Genomic DNA, 26,695 nt, shown 5'->3' on the forward strand with positions numbered 1-26,695 from the left:
CTTTGCTGAAAGCCTCAGATAATAGTCTAAGGTGTGGGACTTCAAGACGTTCAGCCTTCAACTATTATTTAGTATAATAAATACTCGTATATATAGTTACTTTGCTCGTCAGTGAAAGAGGTATTTTAAATGATATAATAGGCTTTTTTTCCGTTCAGAATACTTTTTTTTTATAAAGTGAATGACGTAATTATTGCTTCTAAGTGAATTAAATGTGTTAGGTGCAGTTGGTCTGTTCACATTCACTACAAATAAGTACTGAACTTGAAACATATCCCTGACCCTGGAAAATTCATTACATGAACGAAAATACAAAAAAAAGCTATTTGGGTCCATTGATTGTTATTTCCATTTTAAGATTTCAATCTTCATCAAATACCTTAGTTTTTGATGTGATTCTCATCTCCCTCCACTGAACATTATAGAAAATAGTTTGAGGAATATGTAACCTAATAGCGTGCAACATTTTAACGTTCCTTGTGAATAGAGGAATATATCAACAAACATGAAAAAAATCTACGATCAAAACTGACATTCTGCTTTTGCCTTCTGAGTAACGAACAGAATCAGAGAAGCGCTTGCTTACATCACGAGGTCACAAAACAACTGCAAATATCGTGATCCCCAGTTCAAAGGTTTTGTAACCGTTTCTCAGAAAGCTCATGACTGCGCAAATAAATTCTGTTCATTTCGCTTCTGATATTATGTTTTTTTAACTTTGAAACAAGGATATGGTTCAGTATGTTAAAGATATTCGAAGGAGAACAAGAAATATAAAATTTAGGCCAAAGGCCAAGTGCTGGGGCCTATGATGATGAGGTTATTCAGGTCTGAAAGGGAAGTTGAGAGCCAAGGAGGTTCGACAGGTTTAACAGGAGGGAGACCTCCTATTTGCACTATGAATCAATTGTTAGGAGAAGGTGGAAAGTAAGGTAGAAGAAAGATAACACGAATGGAGGAACAGTAAAAGGAATGAAAGGGGTTGCAGCTAGGGTCCCTAGGGGCCAAAGGGGCCCTGCAAAGAGTCTCAAGTAGTGCCTACAGTGCACCGCGAGTAAAGATATTCTGTATCAAATACATGTAACCGAATAAAAACATTCAGGCAGATGATTTGTCTTGAAAACATAAAAATTATGACCAGTACCTGCACTAACATCTAATTGTCAGGTATCATAAAATTCTAAAAGTTTAGGGAACCAAAAATATGTATTCTATATCATTCCTTCTTAAATTGATTTTAAGACTTGTCAAAGCTACCGAAAAATAAATAAATAAAAGGTCACCCACCCTATGCCTTAACAATTTAAATCTTTGGTAACTGGCATCAGAAAAATAAGAAGAAATTAATGGTGGTCAAATACATGGAAAATCCTCAATATCATCAATTCGTGCGACTCCTTAACTTACTTAAAAATGGCTGGATGTTTGAGAAATTCCATTATCAGACCTTTCAATATACGGTGATGCTTATAAGAAAATTACCCGCGATTGTGTAGTCCGGAACATCGTTTACCACAAACTAGATTTTAAAACTTTGCCGCATTTGTGATGACATTCCAGTAAGGGCACCAGGAAATTTTCCATCAAATAAGAGACATCGTCCCTTCAGGCAGTTTATGTAGCAGCAACCCGCTCACATGAGCGTATCTGATAACTAACTTTAAGTTTATTTATTCTTGCTTTGTCAACATTGGTCCCATTTTATTTTCTGGCATAGGCTGCTCTATGTCTGTGCAGAATGAGACGTTATAAAGTAATGGTTTTTATAGGAGCCTGCAATGCCCTTGTCACAGAATTTAAGTGTCTCTATGTAAAGCAATTGAAAGACCAAATAAATATTGTATATTCACTTCCTATGAACAGCAAAGACCCCCTACGCCTTACTCGAAAATGTTCGATGGGTCAGACGAACCTGTCAAATTAATGACTAGGCTGATTTATGAGAGAGTAAAGATTCGTAAGTGAAGGTGTAAGGTAACTAATGTGGAGTTTGTTTTACCGGTGACCTTGATGGATACTGAAGAGTAAGCACGAATTCTTCATTATGTCCAATCGAGGAAGAATTTTCTAAAATAATTTCCTGAAGTTGGCGCCAGTCTGGCCAGAGGTGTTGTTCAGTACAGGCGTAGCTTTCTTTAGAAGTTTACCTCTTATTATTATTATATATATCAGTTGTTGCTGATGATGCAAAATCTGCATGCCTTCCCATACCTACTAGTATTCCTCAGAGTTGTTGTTAGATTATTCCTCTTTATCAGCTATCTGCAATCTGTCCTGTACATGTTTCTGCATGTTTCAGTCCCCCACATTTCCTCAGCTTTGCCTCTATCGTCTTGCTTTGTTTACAGATCTTGAGAGCATCATAATATGGAAAACCCATAACTTAATTATCTTATTTTTTCTTATCTTGTATTGGAGAGATCATGTCATTTATTTAATCACCTTGTTTTATATTTCCATAGTTGTTCAAGTACAATTTTGGCTTTGCCACTCCATTTTTGGAACACGACTCATACCTGTGGGACACTTCTGAAACACTTTTGTTTTTCCTCATCTCGGAAAGATTTATCTTAAAAAATGTGTTTAATGACTTTCTACAAGTGAGCTTGAGTTCCATTATTATGAAGCACATATATGCACGCTTCAGTGAGCTTGAGTTCCATTATTAAGAAGCACATTTATGCACACTTAAGCACTTGAGTTCCATTATTAAGAAGCACATTTACGCACACTTAAGTAAGCTTGAGTTCCATTATTAAGAAGCACATTTATGCACACTTCAGTGAGCTTGAGTTCCATTATTAAGAAGCACATTTACGCACACTTAAGTGAGCTAGAGTTCCATTATTAAGAAGCACATTTATGCACACTTAAGAGAGCTAGAGTTCCATTATTAAGAAGCACATGTTTGCAGACTTAAGCACTTGAGTTCCATTATTAAGAAGCACATTTATGCACACTTAAGTAAGCTTGAGTTCCATTATTAAGAAGCACATTTATGCACACTTCAGTGAGCTTGAGTTCTATTATTAAGAAGCACATTTATGCACACTCAAGTGAGCTTGAGTTCCATTATTAAGAAGCACATTTATGCAAACTTAAGTGAGCTAGAGTTCCATTATTAAGAAGCACATTTACGCACACACAAGTGAGCTAGAGTTCCATTATTAAGAAGCACATTTATGCACACTTCAGTGAGCTAGAGTTCCATTATTAAGAAGCACATTTACGCACACACAAGTGAGCTAGAGTTCCATTATTAAGAAGCACATTTATGCACACTTCAGTAAGCTTGAGTTCTATTATTAAGAAGCACATTTATGCACACTCAAGTGAGCTTGAGTTCCATTATTAAGAAGCACATTTATGCACACTTCAGTGAGCTAGAGTTCCATTATTAAGAAGCACATTTACGCACACACAAGTGAGCTAGAGTTACATTATTAAGAAGCACATTTATGCACACTTCAGTGAGCTAGAGTTTCATTATTAAGAAGCACATTTATGCACACTTCAGTGAGCTAAAGTTCCATTATTTAGCACATTTATGCACACTTCAGTGAGCTAAAGTTCCATTATTTAGCACATTTATGCACACTTAAGTGAGCTAGAGTTCCATTATTAAGAAGCACATTTATGCACACTTAAGTGAGCTAGAGTTCCATTATTAAGAAGCACATTTATGCACACTTAAGTGAACTTGAGCTCCATTATTAAGAAGCACATTTATGTACACTTCAGTGAGCTAGAGTTCCATTATTAAGAAGCACATTTGTGCACACTTAAGTGAGCTTGAGTTCCATTATTAAGAAGCACAATTATGCACACTTAAGTGAGCTAGAGTTCCATCATTAAGAAGCACATTTATGCACACTTAAGTGAGCTTGAGTTCCATTATTAAGAAGCACATTTATGCACACTTGAGTGAGCTAGAGTTCCATTATTAAGAAGCACATTTATGCACACTTCAGTGAGCTAGAGTTCCATTATTAAGAAGCACGTTTATGCACACTTTCCTCTTCTCTTTGATAACATCGTATTGCTTCTGTGTATCCCAAAAGAATGCATTCCACCTGGAGAAAGAACTCCACCCGTATTTTCTAATTCTCACATTCCTCTTCTGACACGGTTCTTCTCCTTCTCTCCTTCCTTTTCTTCCTTCCTTCCTTCCCCTTTTCCTACGCTTCGTTTCCACCCGCCACTTCCTCCTCCCCCTCCTCCTCCTACTACGCATCCCGGAATTGTTGTTATACCTTTTCCGCCCACTCAGACTCCCCAAATTGAACTTGGCGTCGTCCCCCCTCAGCGTGAACAGCGCCTTCACCACTCTGAGGACCCTCATCCCCACCGAACCTGCCGATAGGAAGCTGTCCAAGATCGAAACGTTGCGACTCGCGTCGTCGTACATCAGCCACCTCGGCACCCAACTTCTAGCAGGTACTGTCGTACTTTCAAGTTCTTACTCTCGTTCTTGATAACATGTCGCCTTTCCTGCCTTGATAAGACGGAGTACAGAATTCATGCTACATGGAGTCAGACATCTTTTAACCAAAGTTGCTATGGAATTAGAACAACTAACAGCTAGGCTAACTAACAACCAACAATTAATGGCTCAAATGTTAAACTAACGACTAAGGGCTCGAATGTTAAAACCTTTGTTCGTGTTGCAATCCAGCAGGAAATCATTCACATTCAACACAGTAACACACAGCAACAAGGATAAGCTTCTGTACCAAGTATAACCTAAAGCTCTCACAGTACATACACAGCATGTTCACCTAATACCCTCCTAATTCAAAAGCATGGAATACACAGACTGTACCAAGAAGCTTACTCGCCCAAATAAAAGCAGCGCATTCGTCTTCATTTATAACGTCCTCAGGACTCAAATGTTCACGCGGTTCCTTGTCAAGATTCCGAGAACGGATGTTTAGGTTTCGCAGACGAAATTCATCACAAACGCAAAAAATACCGACGGCCGTGAGCAAGGGTGGGACTGCAAAACTGACCCGCTTTTATCATATGTTCACGTCCTTGTCTGCGTTGCTGGTTAAGAGCGTTAAGAGAACATTAACTGACAGGTCATAAAACCTCAGGCCACATCGTGCGTCCTGGGAACCAGAATTAACAGCACTATACTTTTAAAACGAGTTTATTTGTTAATAGAACGATATTCCACGTCGTTAAGTACTGTCTAGTCAGCAGTTCGTTTCTTTCAAATTGAAAATTGTACTTTTCTGTTAAGCGACTCGCAATTCTTTTCTTTTTTTTTTTACCAGTGGTGAGTAGGTCAAATCTCTCGTAATGTGAGAATGCCTGGTTTTAATTTGTCTCTTATATTAATGGCCATAACTCCAAGATGATTTTCCTAGCTTCGTTTTATTTCATTTCTCGATGTTTACGTGTGTCTGTGTACACCCACATACTCACAACCACACACACACACACACAAACTATATATATATATATATATATATATATATATATATATATATATATATATATATATATATATATATATATATATATAGGCTACATATCATATATAATATATATACAACCGGTGTTAATCAAAGAACGCAGCAACTTCAGAAAACAACCCGATACTGTTGTCTTAGCACATTTTATCTAGTAAATACATCTTGCCGCTACGTCCTTGCCCGGTGTGACTCGTGCATGTTGGGAAAGATTCATTTACATTGCCGTTTTTGCCTGAAACTTAACCTTTCTTGGTAACCGAAAATAAATGCTGATGACATGAACGTTGTTGGTTTACTTCCACTGGTCATTCTTAAAAAATGATAAACCTGTCGGGGAGTATTGTAACAGTGTTGTATTTCATAACATGTTCATAACTGTTATAGTCTTTGTTTACATGATATAAGCAATTTAATCAGTTTGCAGACTTCAGCTCGGCTTCAGTGCTCGTTTGCTGATCGGTATATTTTTCTTCTGTTAATATTACATTATGTAAAGTGAGCTCGTACTAAAATGCATTCTGTCTACAGTGGGGAAAAAGTGGTGAATATTTAACCAAGAAAATCACCTATGCTTTTTGTTTCTTCAAAAGCAACATCTGTGAAGATTAAGCAAGACAGAAATAAAAGCTTCGAGTAATGCAACATTGTAAAAATTAGCATTTCTTCTTCATTGGCAAATACTTCTTAACAGTGTCGAGTGACATGATCAAAGTTAATTACTTCGTAAGGCGTCTGCTACATTAAGCATAGTATTTAATCTGTTGACTTTTAACTGTAAATAGCCTGCATTAAATGTCCTATTACCCTTTTCCTTAAAGTTTTCAGCAAGCCCTATATAAAAGCAATCATGAGGGTCTGGCTCGCAATTTGCATTTCTTACTCAAAGGAGGGATGTCTATGTTAAGCAAATTTTGGACAATACACAGCCTCGTGTGCGTGGCTGCGTAGGGAAACTGGATGAAATTGTGCAAATAGCATGTGTTTAAGTAAAAAAAATAATTATGTTAATTTCTGAATCGGGAAAAATTTATGCATAGAAAACTTAAAAGAAATTTGGATAATCATCCAGTCTTACGAAGAAATTCTTTTTACTGACATCAAATCCCTAAACACAGGCAGAAGATTTCGTAAAACATCGAAACAAATTTGTGCAAAAACCTGATAGAGTAATAACCTTTTATTGACATGAAGCATACCCAAACCATAGGCAAAAAGAAATTCGGTGAATCATTTCAACGAATCTGTAAAAACCTTCATCTCTCCCAGGTCCTGTCGAGCAACCTTGCCTGCGCCACACGCAGTACAGCTACACAGGCACGGGTGAGAGGCGACCGGTGTGTACCTTCTGCCTCTCGTCGCTAAAGAAGCAGGTAAGCATTCGGTGATAACCGTTCACTCGGTTGATTTTGCAGTTATAGTACGGCATTCAATGCTGCTGCTGCGTTGAATGCTGTACTATAATTGCTTTAGATTTCAACGGAGAATGTTTGTTTGCATTCAAGTAATGTCGTTTGTCTTGCCGATATTGGTGTGATTGAGGGGAAAGAGGAGTAACCAAAAAATAAATAAATAAATAAATAAATGACAAGGTAAATGCTACCAAGAAACAAATGGAACGGCGGCGACTCTAAAATGCAAGCCTTGGTAATATGTACTTTAGAAATTAATTTTCTTAGGTGTAGATAATAAATGACTAAGTATGTCCTTTTGATGTAACTTGGCACGTAGATAACTAATAGGATGATGAACATTTTTCCAAAACATTTTTTTAACTGGGCACATTTTTATTTTAAAGTTATTGGTTCATTTTCCTCTGATCTGATGATATATGGTAAGTCTATATCTTAAGAGATACCTTAAGGGGAGTCTTGGTGCTTTCATTATTTTTCCCTAATATCTTTCCACGAATATAATGCCACAAACATCGTTTAATATAAGTAACACCCACAGGTAATTGTAGCTGATAAGCATTTACGCGCCGGCCAGGATTCGAACCTGGGCCTTTGCTTTAGAAACAGCGATAGAGAGTGGTTTGACAACCCAGCTATCTTGAATTTTGGCACTTATCAATTATAGTTCCCTTTTTTAGGCGAGTTATTCCCAAGCTATAGTGAAAACGCTATTAATGAGATTTGCGGCATATTTGTGAATATGAAAAAGCGTCACGCATGTTTAAGTGACAAATATATATATATATATATATATATATATATATATATATATATATATATATATATATATATATATTATAAATACATATACACACATATATACAAATATATATGCATGTATACAGTACACATAATTTTGATAAGCTTGTCCCTAACTTTTAAAAATACATCACGGTCAAACGACCATTTCCATATAATTCCGCACCGACAATCCAAGGGGAAATTCTCCCATTATAACAACATCAATTTTCCTTCCAGAAATCGGGCAGCAGTGTTGGAGGAAACGGGAGTGGCAGTGATGGAGTACTCGGCGGAGTGGCTGGAGTTCCGCCTGACTTGGCTTCTTACATTAAGTCCTCTCCGCTAGACGACCCTACCATCCAAGTGTGCTCGTTCCTGTTCTAAGAGACTTTATTTCCTGTATCTTATTTTTTAGCATTGTACGTCTGTTTGTAACTAAGACTGCTTAATCTAACTTTTGTTAGCTTGTGGTAGAGTTTTGGTTTTTTGATTGATTTTATTTTTTCCTCTCCAGTCACACGAGAGTCTAACGTATCTCGTCTTTAAAATTTGGCTCAGCGCACTTAGGCCTGATTCTCTGGAAGTCTTTGTGAATTTCAAGACGTAAGTCGCGGTGTTTGCAGACATAAACGCATTTTCAAATGATTTTTTTCCTCTCCAGTCACACAAGATTCCAAGACATCTCGTCTTTTAAAATGTTGGCTCAGCGCACTTAGGCCTAATTCTCTGAAAGTCTTTATGAATTTCAAGACACAAGTCGCTGTGTTTGCAGGCATAAATGCATCTCCAAATAATTTTTTTCCTCTCCAGTCACACGAGATCCTAATGTATCTCGTTTTTAAAGTGTTGAATCAGCGCACTTAGGCCTAATTCTCTGAAAGTCTTTATGAATTTCAAAAAAACAAGTCGCGGTGTTTGCAGGCATAAACGCATCTTCAAATGGAAGCGTTTCATTTTCATGAATCAATACTATAGATCTCGCGCAAGGAATCGGCGATACATTCCTCTTCTTTGCGAAAACGGTCAAAGCCTCGACGAAGATGCGATGGCACTTGATTCTTCCCAGATGTCTGACTAAGTTATTTATAATATAATTCGGGCAATGCTTAGAATGCAGTAAAAAAAATTGCTAAAGTGGAACATTTTTATGTACATGTAGACGACGAACGTAGTAAATTACGCTCGACCTTTCAGATGAATCCTTTGTTGAAGAAGTGCAAAGTAACATTAAAATAAGCGAGATGCGTGAGTGACTTTGGTTTTTACACGTTATAAGGAAAAAACTTTCTTAAGAAATAGCTTAGTAAACGTGATAAGTGTGTATCTGGAATGGAGAAAATAATCTCTACAGGCTGCCCGAGAGCAAGAGCCTCTGTTGGCATAAGACCAACTGAATCCAGAACGAATATAGAAGATGCTGAACCGAAAAAACATTATAAGAGAATGATGATGAAATTACCGCCATTCTTATAGCGTAACAACAGTAACAAGGGCACTGGTACTTCATCAGAAATTTCAGAGAAAACAGACACTTCAGCAGGGCCCCTGTCACGACAGAAATCTCTGGATTAGAGCCCTCTGCAATTTACTAAAGCAGACTCTGAGTGATTTCCAGTTTACTTGATTCTCTTTAGGTTGCACAGCTTAAATGTATTATTGTACGCTAAAAAAGTTACACGAATTAATATGACAGGAGGCATTACTGCCGAATCCACCGAGACACTTTGCAGCAATCTGCGATCTAAAGAAAACAGACCATTTTAGTTTATTATTTTGACGCACGTCGCTGGTTATGAGCGCCGTAAATCCCAAACCTTAGGCCTATGATTTCACATGATGTATACTAATGCACACGTACTTAAAAGAACCTGCTAATCCCTTAATTTATTATTTATGTAGCCGTTTACCTTGATGGTTCGCCATCAAAAACGTACCTTTGAAAGTCTCAATACTGAAGAGAGAGAAGCACTCTAACAAGTTTAATGCTTGAACTCAAACGATAGATTTTATGCATTGCTTGCGTTCGATGGACGAGGAGCTGAAGAAACTCAGCGTGTCAGTTCACAGGAGTCTTTTTTTTTTTTTTCCTGTGTGGAACTCCTTCACTGGGGGCATTTCTGGATGTTTTTCTCGATGGTAGAAATTCAGAGTTTCCCTAGACGTGGCTCCTGTCCGTACGTATTTGCATTTTGGAAACGCGAGTGATGTAAGCAGTGTCTTTGTGCACTGGTCAGTAGTAGATATTCTACGTTAATGGTTAAGTCTCCCACTTTCTTGAATGTACACACATACACATTCATTCATACGTATATAAAAATGCGCACACACAAGTATACATAAATATATACATACACATTCATTCATACGTACACACACATATATATACATGTGTGCATTTTTATGTGCGTATGACTGTGTATGTATATACACACACGCGCATTTGTATTTATTTATAATTATACATATACATAGATGATATATATATACATACATCTATGTATATGTATAAATATAAATAAATACACACATACATATAGTATGTATTCATAAATATTGGGCCATAAATATCGTTTAATATCCAGTTCACTATACCTCGGGAATAGCTTACACCCAAGGGGTGTAATTTGTTCCAGAGCTATACTGAACTGGATATTAAACTATATTTGTGACTTAATATTTGTAAATAAAAAAAGTCAAAAGCGTTAAGTGACAAAAATTCACACATACACACAAACACACACACACACACACACACACACACACACACACACACACACACACATATATATATATATATATATATATATATATATATATATATATATATATATATATATATATATATTATATTTATATAAATATATATATGCGTGTGAACTTGTATATATTTACTACATACACATAAATCATAAATACAGAAGTACATATAAAATGAACACATTCCCATACCCACACCCCCATACATGTGTATCGACATTAAACATTTTAGCCCGAAAACTTCATTACTTTGGCCCGGACGCAAATTCCTGAGATGTATGCTAGTATTGCACCGGCCCCGGTTTACGTTAGGTTAGGTTAGGTAAGGTTAGGCCTACAATATTAGTTCACTAGTAAATTGGGAGTGGGAAACATAATGAGATTATTTTCATGAAAATTCTATGGTTAGTTTTTAAGATATGACGTCCCGCTTTTTTCAGGGAAAGGTCCCGGTACTCGGTTACATCTCAGGAAAATGCGGCCCGGACTTCTCGAAGCACTCCCAAATAACTTCAAATCCATGACCACGCAGTTTTTATGACGTATTAATCTGTTCTTCTGAAACCCCTATTTTAAGAGGACATCTCAACAGAGAAACTAATAGACCTAATAAGTTATTGTACTAATTATTTTGACAATACGCTCTTAATAAAGAAAAATGCTTGATTTGTGTTTTTATATACCCTTTACGAACAGAAAAACCAGCACAAAAAAAAAATTTTATATAAAATTTTGGCCAAAAGCCAAGCACTGGGATCTATGAGGTCATTCAGCGCTGGAACGGAATTTGACAGTAAAAGGTCTGGAAGGTGTAACAGGAGGAAAACCTCGCAGTTGCACTATGAATTAATTGTTGGGAGAGGGTGGAAAGTAAGATGGAAGAGAGAGAATATGAAAGGAGGTACAGTAAGAGGAACGAAAGGGGTTACATTTAGGGGCCGAAGGCACGTTGCAAAGAACCTTAAGTAACATCTACAGTGCATCGCATGAGATGCACTGACGGCACTAACCCTCTTACGGGGTATGTTTTAGAATGACAATAAGTCTACAAGATTTTGAAGCCATCAAAAGACGATCACGCACGTCTTGTAGTCAGTCAGATCACAGTCATTCAGCCATTCGCCCTATTGACACGTCTCTTGTATAACAGTCATTGTTTTTCGAGTGAGAATTCAACAGTTTTTATACTTTGGAGGGATTCAACTCTAGTGCTGAAGGGTCAAAAATACTTTTGTTAACTTTATAAACGGCACGTTAAGTTTACTGCGCTTCGACCTTGATAGTAGTCTAAGTTCCTCTCTCTCTCTCTCTCTCTCTCTCTCTCTCTCTCTCTCTCTCTCTCTCTCTCTCTCTCTCTCTCTCTCTCATTAACATACGTATCATGCTTAACTGGGCACAACGCAATATTTTGGGTCGCTAATCACAAATATCGTTCTCAAAACAGCGAAGTACACAATTTGCTTGAAATACTGCAGTGTATTATTCATCGAAAAATTTCCTTTCTCTTAAAGTTTTTCCAAAAAGAATGGAGCTACATTACTGACATTATCTAGTTTTTTCCTAATAGTATGCCATTTTTCTCAATGATCCGTTGAAGGGAACATTCCACTCTTTACAAGCACCAACACTGCAAGCCTTAAATCACGCTTTTTTTTTTTCCTCAGTACAACATTGGCAGCTTCGATTTCCTAAACCTTTTCGCTATAAACATTAAGAATGTTAAACAACAACAGAGACAGCGAACAAAATTGTTCGTATTTACTTTTAAACCATACCATTACATTTTCTTCGTACTGTCAAGCAAATGCAACTTTTACTACGATGCTGAATTTTTTCGAATTACCATCAATTTCAGCAATGCTTACATAGACCGATGCCATTAAAACTGCAGACTTAATACCGTGTCCCTGTAGCCTAGTAACTAACAGTTGACGTGCAAAATGAACGCCGTGTTTAGTACCAGACTCTTGGGAATGAACGCAAAAATATAAAGAAGAGACGGAAAATAACATAATCATAAACAAAAGATACAATAAACATAAATAAAAGGGGGTAAATATACCGGTCGGCGACTGCCGGGAGTGAGGTCGCGGTAGTAGGTTGCTGTTTTACCAAAAAAGGTTATCACTTGTGTTGAAATTCGTACACGGTTGCTTCACAATAAAATTGCTCTCTCTCTCTCTCTCTCTCTCTCTCTCTCTCTCTCTCTCTCTCTCTCTCTCTCTCAGTTCATCATTCATACTGTTAAAATTCAAATATGTTTAACAACGAAAAACATTGCAGTTTAAAAACTGATGCAATGGAAAAAGGCATTTATGGCATTCACAAAACCAACATAGTTTGGTAGTATGCATGGCAATACGAACAAAATTTTTTTAAAATGCTGACACTAAAAAGCAAACTTTCGTTAAAAACTTTATAAACTCAGCAAAACTGACACATCAGCCTACAAATGGAAAGATAAAGGTCAATAAATATTGAATTTAGTAGTGAGAAAGCTGGAAGCAGTAGCAACTGACGAGGTGAGGATAAACCATACGTATTGGCAACGTAAATCACACTTACAATTAAACGCAATATATACATGTAGTATACATACATATATTATGCATATATGTATGTATACTACATATTTCCTCATATAATTCCACAACGACAAACACTTACCCCCCCCAAAAAAAAAAATTCCTGACAGTCATTAAAGGGGTACATTATTATCATTATTCTTAAACTCCTGACAGTCATTGACGGGGTACATTATTCTTTAAATTAATGTTGTCAAAAACTTGTGTAAATAAACGAAATATACAAGAAAACATAAACCTCTGCTACAAGATACTTCGTTTATTTACTTGCTTTACCAACACATCAAGCACAATATTCTGAAATGGGTGGCCGTTAAACAAGTCACAGTGATAAAAAGTCATTAATTTATGGTGGCCGGTAAGAAAGTCACAGGGAAAAATGTGCAATATTTCTTAGGGGTCATTATCTTTGTGATATTTACAGTCTTTTGTTTGTTTTTACGGTAAACCCTAACGGGATTGTAATAAACACGCCGCAAAGGTGGATCCATATCCGGTAAAAAAAAAAAAATACCCAACAGGCTTGTACTAAACAAGGTCTAGACCTTGGTACTAAACAAGCCGTAAAGTTGGATACATACCCGGTTAAAAAATTATTCCCAACGGGTTTGTACTAAACACGCCGCAAAGGTGGATACATACCCGGTTTAAAAAAAAAAATCTCCAACGGGCTTGTACTAAACACGCCGCAAAGGTGGATACATACCAGGTTAAACCCCTTGGTAGTCACTATCTACGAAAGATTAATGTGACTTTTTTTCCTGCTGCTTTTTTTTCTGTGACTTTTTTACCTGGAATCCCTGAAATGAGCAAAAAACAAATGCACTGAAAACCTCACGGGATCCGCCTACACAATTAATACTAAGAGACACTTGACAAATCTGTCTCGGAACTGTTATCATCTTGAAACCCCTCTCTTTCTGAGCTACGTTGAAAATTTGAAAGTTAACACAGCTAATGATGTAAAACAAGTATATATTTATCATATATAAGTCTAATATATCGAAATTCACTGACAAATATCAAGAGATTAGGGAAGTTGAATTGTTCCCAAGTTAAGAGCCTAGGCAGTTTACGTAGAGTGAATGGGCCTAGGTTTTAAGTTATTACCTCTTGCTTGTATTTGCTTGTATTGCCACTTTATCAGTGATGAAAATGATGTAACGTTATTACATAAAGTAGGGAAACGCCCTTTTTATGTTTTCTCTTCAACTGCTGAAAACTAGGCCCATACATTTTGCCGCACAATTTTGAGCGCTTTCAAAAGGAAAACAAGTGATCCCATGAATTTTGTTTAAAGTTGTCGTCTTCAGAAGGGTAGAATTATGTGTTTCAATTGCACGTGCGTTAGCTTTTATTACTTTAAAAGACGAATATATATATTTACCAATTCAAGTGAACGTCTGTTGAGTTGGCGCTTCCGCATCAAACTCAAAATGTAGGCTGCTAAGTATTAAAAAAAATAAAACGGCTACAAAATTATGATTCGCTGACATCAAATCGCCGATTTAAATATTGCCTGTGACTTTTCTGCGCCTTTCAATCTTGATTCAGTTACCGAAAACGCGCCCTCTATATCTGCCGAACAGTTATGTAACAACTCAAACACCTAACATGCCTGCTTTAATGAACTGTGCAAACAGACCTAGTAAATAAATAAATACATAAATATCTGAAAACATAAAATATGTAAGTTTGGGAACTGTGCAAATAGACCAAGTAAAAAAATATATGCTATCTGAACTGTAAAAATAGACCCAGTGAATATATCGATATTATCTGAACGGTACAGAGAGGCCTAGAAAATAAATAGATATTTGAAAACGTGAAATATATCACTGAAAAGCTACAATAAATGTCATCAAAGTACTGGACCAAGACTAAATTACAATACACCAGCACCACCAGTAGGCTATGTGAAAGTACTGTGAACCGGCACTTACTTTTCTCCTAGGATATGTCTTGTCACTTCGTCCTTCCTTCTCCAAGGCTTTTGATTACTTTAACAATAAACTTCTTTGTCACATCATCACGATTCTCTTCAAATTTACACCTGTTGTAGGCATAGTGACAATCAGAAGTCCTAAAACCTTCGGCACGACGATAATCTTACATCCAGTGAAAGCAAAGAACACACACGAGCGGAGAGAGAGAGAGAGAGAGAGAGAGAGAGAGAGAGAGAGAGAGAGAGAGAGAGAGAGAGAAGAGAAAGAGAAACGACCTTTCACAAACAAAGTAAATTAACGACTGAAGTTCCACTGTTTGGAGCTTCAGATTAGGACGTCACAGGTCACAGGTCTGTAATAATTCTGTTATTTCTGTTTTGCGTTGGCGCCATAGCTCATTGGTAAAGACCTAAGCTCTCGTCCATAAGGTCTGCGGTCTCGGTTCCTTAGCTTTCTTTGATTGATTGATTATGGCGACTTAAACTGGCGTTACAACGTCTAGGTTACTGACGCCGACCCCAGCTTTGAATGGGTAGTACAAGTTATAACAAGGGGCAAAGAGAGGGTATAGGTCTAGTCACCAGTAAATTTGTACGGATGAGACCACTAGACTCTAGTGGTCTCATCCGTACAAATTTACTGAGTACTGGAGTGTGTCTAATTAATTTATCCTAGGAAAAACTTACACCCACTGTAGTGGGCGTATTAGATGTTAACGAGCATTTGTGGCTTAATATCTAAAAGGATAGTCACGTATGACTGACAATACCTGGTGTGTAAAAAAAAATCTAGAATAGTTAGAAAAATTTTTTTTTAATCTCAAGCAGGACTTTATGAACAGAAAGATAAGACGAAATAAGACAAAACCATTGCTTCTTTCTTTTGTACTCTAACTTCCACTGGCGTAATACTAAGACAGTAAGAAATGTGAGCGTCCATCTGCCTAATTATGCTTGTGTAGACGAAATTTGTAATCGTCAGAAAATTAAAATAACACCGAGGACGGTAGGTTCTACGCGGGATATGTAGTTACTCTGGATTAGGTTACTTCCGTTATTTTTGTCATTTCAGCTGTCATTTGAAACACACACACACACACAAAGGGCCCTCATCAACGTTTCGCTATAGACGGCAGAGCGATTCAGACCTAAGACTGGGGCGAAAAGGAATCCGATCCGACCAACCGCCAATATGAGTGTCAGCTGAACCACAGCGGTCGGCGTCGAATGTACGACATGTGTTGTAACGCCCTTAATCAACTGCGACATTTGTAGAGATAGAATGTCATATTCTTGAAGCACTCTTTTGACTTGACCCGTAAAGGACAGGCTACAGGTGCGCGGAAATCTAGATGGACATGATAATAGGTCTATGATACTTCCGACAAGCTAACGGTTCGAGTGATGACATCAGTGATCTTCACTTTTAGTTGGATCAGATTGAAGTACGTTAGAATTAGATGGAGAAACAACTGGAAATATAAAATAAGGAATAATACTTCAATGTTCACGCTAATAAAGAATGACATCAGTTACTCGTTCTGAAAGTTTTGTCAAAATGTAAACTACACTTCTCAGGCTACTTTGGGATGAGACATCCACATCAAATTTGTCACCTTTTGGCATCTATCAAGAGGTTTGGGGCCGGAGTTGGGGACGGGTAGCCAGGTAGGGGAGGGACTGTTGATACTTTGTGATACTTAGTCATTGCTATGAAACATTTATTAGAATATACAATAGGAGTGTCAATAGGAAAAAAAGGAAAAACAACGAAACAACAAATACAAAGAACTGGGTCCCTCGAGTGACACCAGAATCTGAGGGAAAACTAGATGGATTTGAGAGCCAAGTAAGGCTTATAATTATCTATTTTCAAAAGCGAAAGACTATAAGAGTATTATGGTCTCCATAACTAGCAAAGTAAATACAAGTTATATGTGTGTGTGTGTGTCAAGCGAGGATGCCCTAGCCTAGACCCAACCAGGGAAAAACTATTATTAACAAATTCTCTAGTGGATTTGTTTGAAGAGCAGGCGCCCCCTTTTCCCTCCCCCAACAAAAAAAGACCATGCCTATTACTCAATTAAACTTATTTTCGGGAGGTATAGCATATACTTAATTGGGTTAAGACTCACTACCTCAAAGCTTAAATGACCCAAAAGTAAACAATTTGTTATTGTTAGGTTACGCAATACAATGACAAACTAGTTTGTCTGCGATTAAGATATTTCTACATAATTTGCAATTTAACATTCGACAACAAAAATTAAACCTCTCCCCACCCCCGCCACGCACACATATACAAAGAGGGATCGGTATATGAAAAAGAAAAATCAAAGAAGATGATAAAGAGAGAGAAAGAGAAATGGCGATAGGAGACATAAGACGGAACAGGATGTGTCGTCTGAGGTATAAAAGAGGAGAATCGTGTATCAGGCAGCACCTGCTACCAATGGCGGATCGAATGAACAAGTGAGCAGAGGGTTCCGTGAGGGAAAAAATTAGACTCGTATGAGCAACAAATGACCACAAAAAGTTTATAATGCCACTGGTAGTTCGAGTGCTGTGTGTAAAAATGCAACTGCCCAAGGCTTCGCTAAGATCAGTGGTTCAGTTATGACCTAGAGCAATATTTATTGCGACCTGCATAATTGCTCTTAAAGATTCCCTTCGGAGTCGTATCAGTCACATCTGCTTGGCGTCATGGTGTAATGATCTCTTTTCGTGTTTTTCATCTCGACGATTAATAAACTGAAGCTTAGAGGGGGACAATCCCAGTACTTGTTTATTTTTGGAGTCCATCCGGACTCAGGGCTTTCATCCTGTTAATCGTGATTGGTGGCTACTATTTCATTTGTGTGTTTGTGTAGATTCACAGAGACAAACGTATGTTGGGAGAAAACAACATCTGCACGTTCTGATATCAAATTTCGCTATGGTCGATGCATTCTAAAAGGGAGAGGCCTTTTTTTTTCCCTTCTCTGATTAGAGTGATATCAATCAATCTTATTCAAGTACAAATGTTCATTGATACTTTTCAAGAGAGGAACAATCAGTCCTACAACGGACACGATGAAATGACTTTTCAGACACAAAGAATGTCATCTGCTTTGACACATGGACACACGCTTGGAGTCAATAAACTTTGAAGACGACTGAGCTGTCAGGGATATCCTTTCTAGGTGCCATTTCAAATGGATGGCGTCTTGTGTGTGTGTGTGTGTGTGTGTGTGATACAGCGGGAACGGATGTATTTTCAGGCAGGCAAACGTGGACAAAAACCATAGATGGTCTTCTAAATAGTGGGCGAGAAACTATGTATATATCACAAAACACTTTCCCCATTGGTAAGAAAAAGCATTGGTATATGTTGCTGTCTTATTTTTAAGTATGGAAAAGATATTTTTTTTATGAATACAATGACGAAAAGACGAATTCACTTTGAGGCTGCAAAAATTCGGCTGTCACTTTTAGTACCATGCTGTTGCTCTGAATATAACCCACTAACAGCCATAAAGAAGGCGACATGACTTATACTCAACTAAGCACTTCGGCTAGATACCACTGCTGATTATAGCCTCATAGTTTTATCTACGTTTAATGTCATTCTTGTCGCAATGCCGCCTACCGAACCTCTTTTGTCTAAACAGCTGCTGAAGGAGACAGGCCAATAAAGGGCTTGAAAGCAAAGAAAGAGATAAAGAAGTCAAAGACTAAGGGGTGATAAAGAATGTCTTCTAACAAGCAATGTGTAGTTAACATCCTCGTTCCTCAACATCTGCCTGTACGAGAATGGTCAATTACAAACCTGTTCGTTGACCTCTTAGGCGATCTATATATAAGCGTACACTATAAAAAACAAAGCCCTACTGTTTGTATAAAGCAAGCTATCTGAATAATGTGTCATCAGTTCAAGAAAGAGAATGCCAATAAAAGTTAATTTGCTGTTTTGGGTCACAGACACCGGGCATTTGGAAGCAAAGGTGAGAGAAAGAAATGGGTTTCGTGAGATGAAGCTTTGGTGAAGCACAGAGAGAGAGAGAGAGAGAGAGAGTAGGAGGAGGAGAAGACGCCTTTTGGGGGAATGGGGGAGCTGTGGGTCATACGGAGGGGTAGGGGGGGATAACATAGTTTGGGGGCAAGTTGATTGCTTTAGCAGATTCGGTGCCACCTCTCGGCTTCGTGCCTTACTCTCTATCTCTCTCTCTCTCTCTCTCTCTTTATCTCTTTCTCTCTCTTTCTCTCTCTCTCTCGTGACATATTTTTTGCCTTCCTTTTCTGAATACTCTTTTATTTTTGCAGCCTTTATTTCAATGCCTGATCCTTTGGGACAGTAGTTAACGCATAATCAAAGAAATTGCTCATTAATCTATTACTTTTGTAGTTGAACTTACTGGGCACATGACCATTTCATCTGCAAGGAAAATTGCAACACTTAAGTGCTAAATAACTAATGGCACTTGTTGCATTCACATGATAACTGTCAGAAAAATAGTACCACATGAAAGTATTACATTCGCCACATATCAAATACTGGAATTTTGAGTTTTAGCCATTTTTTTTCTTCCTATTATTTATATTGTTTCAGACACATATATTTCTGCAAGAGAGAGAGAGAGAGAGAGAGAGAGAGAGAGAGAGAGAGAGAGAGAGAGAGAGAGAGAGAGAGAGAGATTTACAAATCTTGTTTGACCAGCCCATGGCAGTTACAACGACTATGGCCAATCAGCTCTGCATCTGATTTGAAGACTTACCCAGCTTTTTGTAATACAAACTAATACTTTACGTCATAGATTTTCAATACTCGCACTGGAAAATAAGATAACAGATAAACAGATTAGTAGATAGCCGTGTATATGAAAGTTTGTAACTTCAAAGATGAACAATAGGCCTATACGGAATGAAATACCCTAGACCGATCTGCCAGCTTTCCACGTACTTGTCTTCCATTAAAACATTTATCCCAGATTAGCGTATTTTGTCTGCTCTCTTTGTTAAAGAATCAGTATATTCAAAACGTGGAATCATACAAATGAATATAACTCATTACGTACAGTTAACTCGAGCACTTGGCACCAGTGGTGATTTCCTAGTCGGAAGGGTAGTAGCACGGTTTCATGACTCCTCTGGGACGCCTCTCTCTCTCTCTCTCTCTCTCTCTCTCTCTCTCTCTCTCTCTCTCTCTCTCTCTCTCTCAGGCTTCCGTTTTCGTCCAGATCTGGGTGAACAGTATATCTTAATATCTTCAATGGTAATGCAAAAATTCCACTATGCTGAATATGAAGAAGAGGTGAAAATAATGCAGGTGCTATAATAATGATAATGATGTCAATATTGTCCCTTATTAACAGTAAGCAGGGATTACGAAAAGGTGAGCGGCAAAAATGGCGTATATAATAAAAAGATGGATCAAAGTTTTTCATTAAAATTAGTAGTCGTGTCAAGTGATTTGTTTTACCCACAATGCATCAGCCGTTCCTTGTAAACGAGTGCCCATGTAGAATCCACAGTTTCTGCCTACGTTGGTATCTGCTAATTTTCATTGCATAATACATGACAAATTAACTCTTGGCCCATGAAAGTACGTGCAAAGTTTGGTTTACAATAGCCATAGCCGAAATAGAAAGAGGAACAAATTTAAGTTCTATGGGTTTCCACTGACCTATAAGCCTAAGATATCAACAATGGATTCATGACAGTCTGATAAAATCGATCTGAAAAGTGGGAGTTTCTTCTGGTCACCTTAAAGCAACAGACTCTACACAAGAATTCTCTACACAAGAATTATCTATGAAGAGAAAACTCTTCAAGAAATCACTAACAAGACGAATACCAAGTCCCAGTTCTGGTCCTGCTCTGCATCTCCCAAAACTAGGAAGTGATTCAGGTTGGTAGCTTATAACGAACTCCACGACAACAAATTTTGTCCACAGTTTAGAGTTTTGCCATTTCCGACATATTAAGAGTTTCAAAAACATAAATAAAGGGTATTATTTTACTTTAAATCAGTATTGCGTGTTGGACTTGAAAGTATCGTTATCCTATGCTTTAATGTCCTTTGAATGTGTCTTGACATTCGCTTCGTTAGTAGATGGTTAGTTTTCGAGACACTGGACCCCCTCTTTATATCCTACAATTCGGGGGACTACAGTGGGAAAGTGGGATTTTTGGGTGTGGGAAAACTCAAAACGAGTGAATGAAGGTCAGTTTATGGAAAGTTTTCAAAGTAATATCCTACACTAGTGGGTAAGGACCTTGTACCCTAGATAAGGTTAGTTTATGTGTGGTTGGTTAGGCCATTTGCTAACGAGACGAACATCAGAAGTGTTCAAAGCGTACAATAAAACATAGAGAAATTAAAGTGCGACAGCGATTATAAGTAAAAAATCTTACCGGATGAACTGATAGATAATTATAGCATACATTAGATTCATAAATATTGGACAAAGACAACTGGGTAAGCGGAGCTAACAAGCAGGACAAACGTGGCTGGTGTGGGCGTCACTGTTCAGAACCCGTGACGTCATAGATTTGATTACGTCACAGCAGCGATAACTTTTTATTAAAATTCCTGATCGAAGAATGAGATAACATGCGCGTGATAGTGGTGTTTGACGCAATACTTAAGGGTATCTTATATCCATATAAGAAGCAATTAGCTTTCGTTAGTTACATGACTCATTAGCTAAGAAGGTGGATAGAATATAGAAGATGAATGTGAAAGTGCTTTATATCTCATTTTTAAATAGCCACCCCCAGTCCTGTTTGGTTAATTTTTTGCATAGAAGTAAATGTTTTGTGTTGTAGTTGATGTTTTGTTATAGATGGGAGTATAAATTGTCAAATTTGTCATAATTGTTCAATTCCGGCCATGTTACTTCCGTCAAAGCAGCCATAATGATAATTGATATATTAGTTTTATAGTCCGTGTACTGCTAACCCTTTTGGTGTATATATTATTATAAACATACAAATAGTGTGGCTAATACCGGAAGTCTGTCGATAATATAGAAATCCTGTTGTTGATTCAATAATCGGTTACTGATCACATGCCAAGTTTCGTGCTCGAATTACACTGATCGTAGGCCTAGTTTTACTCTCGAATTACACTCACCATAGGCCTAGTTTCCTGCTCGAATCTCTCCTATTTGACCTTTAGGCAAAGAAGAAAAAAACATATGTCAGTTAAAAACTTACCCTCATAACGCAGAAGCTTATTTTTGTTTTAAAAGTAAACAAACACACGCACACACATACACACACACGCATAGATGGCGCCACTTACAGATGCCCCTGAATAAATGAATCCATCTATTCGCACTCAGTGCAAATCCGACGCTGATTGATATGGCAATTACTGTTTTGTTTGATATCAATTTACACTGCTGTCAACAGCGCTATGAGGTGTTTAAAGCCATATGGGCAGAAGGATGTACCGACTGGTTTCAAATAATGTTATGCACCCCTAGAGACTGCTGAACGTAATTCACTAATTGGCCGTGAATATTGGCTAGCAGATTTCAGGCACTTATAAAAGTACCTTAATACGCATTCGTAACTCAGCACGCTGATACACGCATTTATATTCATTTATGTGTATGCAAATGTGTATCATCAAAGTGACGTCAGATTTGGTGTAAACAAGCTTCTTAGTCCTAGTGTTTTCACCTTCTTTGTGATGGACTGAAGTTCTTTGGTCAGTTGGTAAGTCAGAGATTCGAGATAAGAGTTAGTGATTAACAAATCGTTAATAAGTAAATATAAAACTTTATTTACACTCATAGCAACTAAATAAACTCTCGATACATTATGATATACAATATCCGTATCAGTAACTGATAATAAAAATTTTACGTATTACATGGAAATGCTGTGTAGGTTGCTGTTACAAATAAGCGCAACATGAACCTGATTTGTAATAAATAAAACCATTAATCCCGTATAATTAAAAACAATTCATTTTTATACACTTGCTTTGTGTATCGACTTGAACACTATACTTATTGGAGAAACACAACTTTTAGGTATTTATTGATGATAAATGATTCAGAAGGAAACTAAACAACCATGAATGCAATATAAAGCATCAGCTTTTGATTATGTCAATATGTTTTTAATTTTAAAGTTGCGTAATGGAAGAGAGAGAGAGAGAGAGAGAGAGAGAGAGAGAGAGAGAGAGAGAGAGAGAGAGAGAAGTCTCCCTGTCACTCGTAGGCGGAATGGCCATCAGCCCCGGTGGATAATGAGGTCTTTAAGCCTTCTCGCTTTTGGCCACTCATTGTAGTCTTCAACCATTGTAAGTCCTTTCTCTCTCCTCCCCTTTTCCATAATGATATACAACCCCCCCACCCCCACCCCCTCTTACCCATGACGGTATCCCTGCCCCGTCTTCATCATGGTATCCCTTCTTATCCATAAGGACATCCCTTTTACCCTTTCTGTATAATGGCATCCCTTCCCCTTTTCCTTAATGACATCCTTTACCCTTTGCCCATTGTGGCATCCCTTCCCCTTATCCATAAGGGCATCCCTTTCACCTTTTATATCCATCATGGCTTCCTTTCCCCTTATCCATAAAGGCATCCCTTTCACCTTTTATCCATAATGCCTACCCGTCCCCTTATCCACAAGGGTATGCCTTTCACCCTTTATCCATCATGGCATCCCGTCCCCTTATCCATAAGGGCATCCCTTTCACCTTTTATCCATAATGCCTTCCTTTCCCCTTATCCACAATGGGATCCCTTTCACCTTTTATCCATAATGGCATCCTTTCCCCCTTATCCATAAAGGCATCCCTTTCACCTTTTATCCATAATGCCTTCCTTTCCCTCCTCCTGTCCACAATGGCATCCCTCCTCCCTCCTACTATCCATAATGGCATCCCTCCTCTCTCCTCCTATCCATAATGGCATCCCTCCTCCCTCCTCCTATCCATAATGGCATCCCTCCTCTCTCCTCCTATCCATAATGGCATCCCTCCTCCCTCCTACTATCCATAATGGCATCCCTCCTCTCTCCTCCTATCCATAATGGCATCCCTCCTCTCTCCTCCTATCCATAATGGCATTCCCCCTCTTATCCATAATGATATCTCCCTTGGTATCCATAATGGAATTCCATCTCTTTTCCATAATGCGGTCTCCTCCTCATACAATAGTGACTGACCCCTCTTCTTTTCCATAATCTTATCCCCTCCATTTACACATAATGGAATCGCCTCCTCTTATCCATAATGACATCCCCTCCTTTTACCCATAATGGAATCGCCTCCTTGTATCCATAATGTTGTTCCCTCCATTTACACATAATGGATAGCCTCCTCTTATCCATAATGGCATCCCCTCCATTTATCCACAATGGAACCGCCTCCTCTTATCCATAATGGCATCCCCTCCATTTCCGTAATGGAATCACCTCCTCGTATCCATAATGACATCCCCTCCCTGCCCTAGCATCATCACCTCCTAATGACAATGGCACCCACTCTTATTATCCATAATTGAATCACCTCTTATCCTTAATGGCATCCCCGCTCTCTTATCCGGAATACCAATCCCCTACCCCTATCCATTCCTTCAAGGCAACTTCATCATTAGCTCTGGTTAGTCGGTTGGTTTAGATTAGGTCAGCACAGGCTCTTGCCCGTAATTGTGGATTATTGTGAATTATTGTGGATTATTGAATAAGATGTTTGGTGTGGATATCTGGCCTCGGAAAGGTAAAGTTTTAAAAAGGTGTGTAATCAGTTAGGTAATTTCAATTAGGAATTGCGTCAGATGATTAGGCCTATTATCAGTTATATAGAGGAAATGTTCGTTTTAAAAAAAAGCCCAAAGTATGAAAGCTAAGCAAGGTAGAACTTTAGAATTGTAAATACAAAATCTATGATAAGATATTGAAAAGCAAATAATTAAGAACTAGGTCAATAGATTCTCTCTCTCTCTCTCTCTCTCTCTCTCTCTCTCTCTCTCTCTCTCTCTCTCTCTCTCTCTCTCTCTCGTCGACTAAAAGAGCTAAAGATAGGTATATGAATAGCTGACAGACGACATTCGTAGATTTAGACAAACCTATATTCTTTTATCATTCACATAATGATTCACACACACACACACACACACACACACACATATATATATATATATATATATATATATATATATATATATATATATATATATATATATATATATATATACCATGTTATTCTTTCTCTCCTATTCCCTTCCTTTACGGGACAAATGTTCACCTTGGTTGGGAACCAAATATTTCCTTACATAACCTTTTAATTGTCTTGTTTTTATGGCGATATGAATGAATAGTGACGTTTTCTTTACATTTTTTTCACTTGTTTTAAGCCTTACAGTAGAACACATAGGTTCAATTTGATATGCAAAGAAAAAATCATGATAGCGAGTTGATACTGTCTGTGACCATTAAGTTAAGTAGCCTTAGTGTTGAAAAATGATATCATCTAACTCTAGGCCTATCTTGGTGCAACTTCTCCAATTGCTGTGCAAAAAAAGATGAGATGTATGCACGCCATAAACATGATTGATTTGACGTAATCTATAACCCTAAGAACGTGCAAATCGTATTCCGTGCTAGAAAACGTAGCGTCTTTTGGTATTCAGAGTGCTATTTTTAGTTTTCTGACAAGAAGACTGTTGTGCCGGCTTTGTCTGTCCGTCCGCACTTTTTTCTGTCCGCGCTTTTTCTGTCCGCCCTCAGATTTTAAAAACTACTGAGGCTAGAGGGCTGCAAATTGGTATGTTGATCATCCACCCTCCAATCATCAAACATACCAAATTGCAGCCCTCTAGCCTCAGTAGTTTTTATCTTATTTAAGGTTAAATTTAGCCATAATCGTGCGTCTGGCAACTCTACCGAGACCACCGAAAGATAGATCTATTTTTGGTGGCCTTGGTTATATGATGTACAGAAAACTCGATTGCGCCGAAGAAACTTCGGCGCATTTTTTCCTTGTTAAATATCAAGAAAGGACAATGGATCCTTAAACTCACATCAAAACATTATGGAAAATCTAAAATCTTAAAAATGTGAGGTGCCACTTTCTCTGCATCCCACGTCTGTTCAGGAGAGACATCGAACGAAATTCCTCTAAGACAAAATAGAAAGTATCAAGAAAGCGCATGAGATTGCCCCAGGCCGTTGAAATGTTTGTGAGCGAAGCCGCGCCAGTTGCACAAACACCCAAGCGAGGCCGTTGGCGGTCAGGCGGAAGAAAAACGACTTATCGGCGATCATTTTTGCTTCATAAATGATTGATTAAAGGTCAAGCCTCCCTCTTCTTCTGATGTGCAAAAGTTCGTTGATAGAAATTGCATGAACAGATGAGGATTCCTAGGGATGCGGTGTTTACACAACGCAAATATTATACGATACAAAAAAGGGAATGGGTACGAAGGCAACAATGCGTCTGCGCAAGACGTTTGTTTTGGTACTAAAGATCTAGATCTCTTCTTCTTCTTCTTCTCGTGAGTCGTTAGGATCCTGACCGAACTAATGATCTTTACCTAAGATTACGTTGGTGCGTCGTGAATCAGAGCTTGAATTTCTTATGGCTGAAATAAAGGACATGATCTTCACTACTTATTCCCAAGGACCCAGCCGAGCCGTGTCATTTTTTCCCCCCCTCCCCTTAAATGCTAATTGTCTCTGCAAACAACAGCCCCTTTTGATTATGTTTATCTGAATCTTAAGTTCACGATGACC

At 38.0% G+C, this 26,695-nt stretch overlaps 2 protein-coding genes across 4 annotated transcripts in view; one reads left to right on the plus strand and one right to left on the minus strand.

The window, feature by feature from the left end:
• LOC136843896 (transcription factor ATOH8-like) overlaps positions 1-11,095 on the plus strand; it is a 26,239-nt gene extending 15,144 nt beyond the window's left edge. Inside the window, exons 3-6 of one of the 3 annotated variants that reach the window (XM_067112778.1) lie at positions 4,271-4,437; positions 6,747-6,850; positions 7,910-8,091; positions 10,870-11,095. In XM_067112778.1, coding sequence (XP_066968879.1) covers positions 4,271-4,437; positions 6,747-6,850; positions 7,910-8,056 — 418 coding nt within the window. In that variant the 3' untranslated portion in view covers positions 8,057-8,091; positions 10,870-11,095. Of the gene's footprint in view, positions 1-4,270; positions 4,438-6,746; positions 6,851-7,909; positions 8,622-10,869 lie in introns of those variants that run through there. The other 2 variants (XM_067112777.1, XM_067112779.1) reach the window with 2 other exon arrangements.
• LOC136843898 (high affinity copper uptake protein 1-like) overlaps positions 1-15,263 on the minus strand; it is a 220,073-nt gene extending 204,810 nt beyond the window's left edge. Inside the window, exon 1 of the mRNA XM_067112787.1 lies at positions 14,958-15,263. The gene's annotated coding sequence lies outside the window, so the exon portion shown is untranslated. The remainder of the gene's footprint in view (positions 1-14,957) is intronic.
• Positions 15,264-26,695: the final 11,432 nt, after the last annotated feature.

Source organism: Macrobrachium rosenbergii, chromosome 12, assembly GCF_040412425.1.
Source record: "Macrobrachium rosenbergii isolate ZJJX-2024 chromosome 12, ASM4041242v1, whole genome shotgun sequence".
Taxonomy (NCBI): Eukaryota; Metazoa; Arthropoda; class Malacostraca; order Decapoda; family Palaemonidae; genus Macrobrachium; species Macrobrachium rosenbergii.